Raw genomic sequence first — 5644 nt, 5'->3', positions numbered from 1 at the left:
CTCTAAAAAGAAAAAATTCGAATCGGGTGGGCGTTTTATGGTGGCGCCACACAGAAAGAAAAAAAATCTCTCGTTGCGGTTGTGTGGCCCTTGTTGATATAACGCCGACACGGTCACTTTGTCTCGTAATCACCGTCACTGTGGATGAATGGATGAGCACGCTCTCTTCGTTCTTTTCCCGAAACAAGCAAAACTTTTTCTTCTTCTTCTTCTTCTTCAGCCCCGCGACAAATTGCGCAGAACGAAAGAGCACCGTGAATGATGAGACTCGAGAGGCTTTTCCATCTACGCATCGGCCGTCACGGGGCGAACCCACCCGACAAAAATACAGAAAAAAAATAAAATAAAAAAAAAACTTTTGGTTTCTTGAACAAAAAACTTTGGGACTTGCGCAAATAGAAAGAAAGTCAAATTGCTCGGCGGTCTATTCCGACGGATAACTCCCACTGGAAAAAAATAAAATAAGAAAGACACTTTGCGAAAAAAAAGAAGAGATAGAAACAGATAGAGTGAGTGAAAGATGGGTCACGTTCGTTTTTAGAAAAAAAGGTTTCTTTCTTTTGTGTGAGTGTGTGGTTGATTGTCTTGACGTCAATTGAGTGCGTCTACACGTTTGTATTTGGCCGGGCGAGTAGTACATCTTTTCAATCGTGGTCAGAGTACATTTGTACTCGGCATATTTTGGTCCCACCATTTTTCCAACAGCTTTTTTTTAAGGGGGCCCCGACACAAAATAAAAAACACACAGCAAAACAACAAGCACCTTTTGTGCGGGGCGGGCGATAACGAAGATAACAACAAGCTCGGTAACAAAGTTGTGATGAGAGCTGGACCCCCCAATATAGACTCTCCATTTTATACTTCTTTTTTTTTGTGTGTGTATAACCCAACTACAATAAAGAGACTCTACTGGTTTCGAAAAAATGCAATTTCCCTTTTAAAAAACCATTTTTTTTTTGTCCTACGATAACCAAAAAAAGCTGGAAGATAAATTGCCTAAGTGAATCTGGAAGATCTGGGTATTTTGGTAATATCGGAATGTTGTGTGCGGGTTTGGGAATTTGCGCAGCAGTTTCAGAGCCGGCCCATGACGGTGACGGGAGTGGTGGCGCTCTTGATGGACTCGGCCAACACCTCCAAAACACGATCGACGCGCTCATCGGTAGCGTTCTGTCCCATTAGTCCGACACGCCAGATACGTCCGGCAGTGGGGCCCAATCCGCCGGCAATCTCCACGCGCCTTTTTATATATTTTAAAAAGACAAAACCAAAATAAAAACGTGAATGGTTATTTCCATGGGCGTAAGAAAATGCGTACGGGGCTCGCGAGAGTCACGAGAGGGGTTTAAATTTACATGGACATGGCGTGGGTGGTGACGGATTTCCAGTCGACGCCGTCTGGGACTTGAATCGCCGTGATGCACGTCAGACGGGCGGCGGGCTCCGACGCCAGCGGCTTCAGGTTCAATTTAGCCAAGCCGCTGATAAGGCGATCTCGGCTCTGACGATGGCGATTCCATGAATTCTCCAGGCCTTCGTTGGCCAGCAAGGCGAGAGCTTCGCGCAAGGCGTAGATGCTGGAAATGGGCGCAGTGTGATGGTACCTAGCGTTTGACCACACGTTACAACGTTCAAGTGGGTCATTCTAATATCAGAGGTATCTGGAAATCTCGTCGACCTCGTCTAGAGGACGACGCCGCCGCCGCCCGCCAATGCTGGCGGGCAGCAGTGGCGACGACTACGGTGGAACCACTTACTTGCGCGGTTGGCTATCGCAGCCCCAGTAGTTGCCAAGCCAATTCATGTCGAAGTAAAAAGAAGATATCGGGGTCTTTCGCCCGGCAATCTTGGCCCTAGAGAGTCAGTAGTGTAGAGTTAAAAGCGGAACGATAAGTAATCGAATGAGACTCTTACACTGCGCGAGGGCCAAATGAGATGGGAGCGGTCCCGGGCGGCGCTCCCAGGACTTTTTGAGAGCCCGTGTAAACAACATCAACTTGCCATCGATCCATGTAAAACGGCTCACCGCCCAGGGAGGCTACGGTATCCACTAGCAACAGACAATTATGCCTGCAAATAGAAAATGATATCAACATCTCGCTGATAAGCTTGATTTCAATATTTAATAGATATTATTTACTTGGTACACAGGGCACCAAAACCCTCAATGGGTTGCACCACACCGGTGGACGATTCTCCCTGAGCCAGAAAGAGAACAGCTGGTTTGTGTTGCAGTAAGGCAGCTTCAATATCAGCCAAACTGAAATTTTCTCCTGCCACTTTTGTGACAGTTTGAACATCAGCACCTAATCATCAACAAACAAAAGATGAATGAATGGAGATGGAGCTTTAACGAGCAAGTGGGCATAAACTTTTACCTTGGCGGTTGGCCATATCAGCTGCTCTTTCTCCCCAGATTCCATTGATGCCAATGAGAACAACATCATTTCGTTCAATGAGATTACACAAAGCTGCCTCCATGCCTGCATGGCCTGTACCACTTATAGCAAGGGTCAGAGTATTTGTTGTTTGGAATGCATACTGGATGCCTTGTTTGACATCATCCATAATCTGCAGCAAATGAAAGATGTTTACAAATATGACAACAACAAAAATGTTAAAAATCCACATACTTGGGTAAACTCAGTGTGAAGATGCCCCAATAAAGGCAAACTTCCAGCTTTCAATACATTTTCAGCGGCATTGGATGGACCTGCTCCCATTAACAGTTTGGACGGGACCTCGATTGGTCTTGAAAGGCACTGAGGAGGTTGATAGTCGACGGCCATGGTAACTGTGCAAGCAGCAACATAGTTCAAAATAGTAATTCATTTGAACATTGCAACAATGTTTCACGGAAATAATTTAAAGTAATGATAACCTTTGTAATTGACGCAGTAATAATGACAAGCAGTGAATCCGTTATGATCTCTTTCGACTTTGGACACGAGTTACGGCACGAACCAGCTCAATGCTATGGCAACAGTCGTTGAACATATCGTCTGCAGACATTCCGACGCCACCTGTTGAGCCACTTATATATTCGTGATATTATTCAAATAACTCTACTTTGTCAATTTAGCAGCTACCTGACTGAGCAAGTAGCGTTCGCGTTAGCAAGGGTAGTTTGTTATTTAGTTTCATTTTTGAAAATCTTTTTTTTGTGTTTAGTGTTTACCCTTATCCTGTCTTCGCAATTTTCGAATTTGTCCTTTTATTTTTACGCGCCGTCTAGTGCGAAATCAAGCAACTAAACGGTTGGGCACCCCCATAGAAAAAAAAACCCTTTCTAAAAAAAACATAAAACTTTTTCTCTGGGCCCCATTTGTGGCGCACCCCTTTGGATTGCGATGTTCCCGTAGGAAATATGAATTTATATGATGAATTTATGTGTAAAAAAATATACAGTAGGGGAGAGCGGGGCTATTCCGGACGGGGGCTATTCCGGACAGCCGCCTTATCGGCCTGTTAGAAATCAATTAAGGAAATAATTTTTTACCAACTGATGCATAACAATGTTAGGTACTGGTATGCCATGTTTGGTAAAAAAACAATGATAAATTTTAGAGTTATTTAAGAAAATCAGATTTTTCCAATAAATTTTTCGCAATTTTTCTTATTCTTTTGCTTTGATTGCGATTTTTAACATTTGAAAAATTCAAAATCTAGTTCAACTATATATCACTGAAAAGCCCATTCAATTATCTTTAAAAGTGTACGAATTTTTTTTTTTTTTTGTGTGTTTTCTCGTTGATTCACAATTAACGAAAATGTCAATCTTATGTTGACGGGGTTATTCCGGACGGCAAACATAAAAATCCCGGTTGTGCTAAACAGACTGCAGAAAAAGGGATAACAAACTTTGACTATGGAGCAGTTCGACATCCTGCGCAACATGGTCGCGCACTATCTCGTCTATGCTTAGCCATGGACTACTAAAGCTAGAGGACGGGACTCACGTCCTATCCCGCCGTGTTATAGCTTGTCGGGTGGATTTTTAATCATATTTTTTGAAGAAGGGTCAATCGAAAAGCTATTGTAAGTCTCCAATGCACATTTCTTGTGAAGATATTAAATTAAAAGATATTTGCGTTTTAATTTTTAGAGGACGGGAGAGGTGTTCGTTGGTTGTCTCCACCTAGCGCTAAGAATTCTAAACTCTTCCATGGTTTTTAGAAAGAAAACAAACAGAATCCAGAGAATCACCAGAGAATCCCAGATAGCAGACGCACCTAATCATACCAAACCAAACCAAAACCAGAGAATCACAGATTGGTCAACCAACAATCACCGCTAGACGGCGACAACCAACGAACACCTCCGTCAATTTGTAATTAAAATATCATCGAAGTTAAATATATGTCGCATAGGGATAATTTAATAGACACTAGCGCATTTCTAAAGCTCTATTGATTACAGTAACAAAAACAAAATGGAAGCCGACATAGGAATTGACGAAGTGACCGGTCCTCTAGCTTTAGTAGTCCATGGCTTAGCGAAGAATCGCGCCGTCGCTTTTTCTTATCGACTGTCTATAAGAGTCGACTTGTTTATTAGAGTGCGCCTTTTTGAATGCTAGCTTGTATTTTTGTACTGATTATTGTATTTAATCATTTGAATGTAGGGTTTGAATGTAAAACGTTTGCAGAATAAATTTATTTCAAATTCTCGTGTGTATTTTTGATAAACGGTTGATTTTAAAAAGGTAAATTTTTAAAAAAGGTAATACTCTCACTTGGTGCTGGTTGCTGGACTAGTGATGCTTAGGATACATTACAAAAGAAGTACAGGAATATACATAACTGAAGCTTTATTTAATTAAAACGTTAACAGCATTTGTTAATATATATTTAGATCTGATTTAATCTAGATTGCGACGAATCGCACAGTCACTTTTTCTACTGAGGAAAGTCGATTCTTATCGACTAGTCTATGAGAGTCGACTAGTCCATTTGAGTGTGCCTTTTTGATAGCTAGTTTATAATTATTATTGTATTAAATCGTTTGAGTCCAGGGTTTAAATATAAAAACGTTTAAAAGATACTTTTATTCTTAATTTTTGTGTGTATAGTTGTCAGGGTTGTTAATATCGCAAAAAATAAGTATTTCCGATTGCGATAGCGATATTGGTGTTTTTTTTTTATTGCCGACTATCGAACGATGAAGTTTCAAAAAAGTATCGGTGCGATAATCGCCGATAGTCGCCGATACTTTTTACAACGTTGCAAAATTTCAAAAAACAATTATAAAATATTTTTTTGCATATTTTTTTCAACAGCAGAAAAACTATATTAACAATATCCCTTGTTTTCCAGCTCGGACGTGGTATTAAAAAAAAACTTGGATGGGCGAATACACCACTGAAGTGCTCATCCATTTTCAGCTGTAACTTAATGCTACTTTTAAGCAGTCTGCAGTTTAAAAAAAACTATCGCTATCGCGTCATCGGCGATGAAAACGCGATTATCGATCGATACTCATTTTGAAACCTATCGCGCGATAATCGCTCAAACAAAAAATTTCATTTCCGATGACGATTTCATCGTTCATCGCGGCGATATTAACAACCCTGATAGTTGTACAATGTGGTACAAATTGTTATTCTCAACGCTACATAAGTAATTGATCGCCCCACCCCCTCCCC

At 41.1% G+C, this 5644-nt stretch overlaps 1 protein-coding gene across 1 annotated transcript; it reads right to left on the bottom strand.

Moving 5' to 3' along the window:
- Nucleotides 1-600: 600 nt before the first annotated feature.
- Nucleotides 601-2996, bottom strand: LOC124341773 (alanine--glyoxylate aminotransferase-like). The gene is made up of 8 exons (XM_046794715.1): nucleotides 2882-2996; nucleotides 2634-2794; nucleotides 2379-2571; nucleotides 2141-2306; nucleotides 1915-2070; nucleotides 1758-1853; nucleotides 1356-1604; nucleotides 601-1240 (listed from the first exon to the last, which is right to left on the bottom strand). The coding sequence occupies exons 2-8, from the start codon at nucleotides 2787-2789 to the stop codon at nucleotides 1075-1077; spliced, it is 1182 nt and encodes a 393-aa protein (XP_046650671.1). The 5' UTR covers nucleotides 2790-2794; nucleotides 2882-2996; the 3' UTR covers nucleotides 601-1074.
- Between the last annotated feature and the right edge of the window lie 2648 nt (nucleotides 2997-5644).

Source organism: Daphnia pulicaria, chromosome 6 (genome assembly GCF_021234035.1).
Source record: "Daphnia pulicaria isolate SC F1-1A chromosome 6, SC_F0-13Bv2, whole genome shotgun sequence".
In the NCBI taxonomy this organism is placed as follows: domain Eukaryota; kingdom Metazoa; phylum Arthropoda; class Branchiopoda; order Diplostraca; family Daphniidae; genus Daphnia; species Daphnia pulicaria.
The sequence above is the reverse complement of the archived record's forward strand: the minus strand, read 5'-3'. Positions and strand labels throughout refer to the sequence as shown.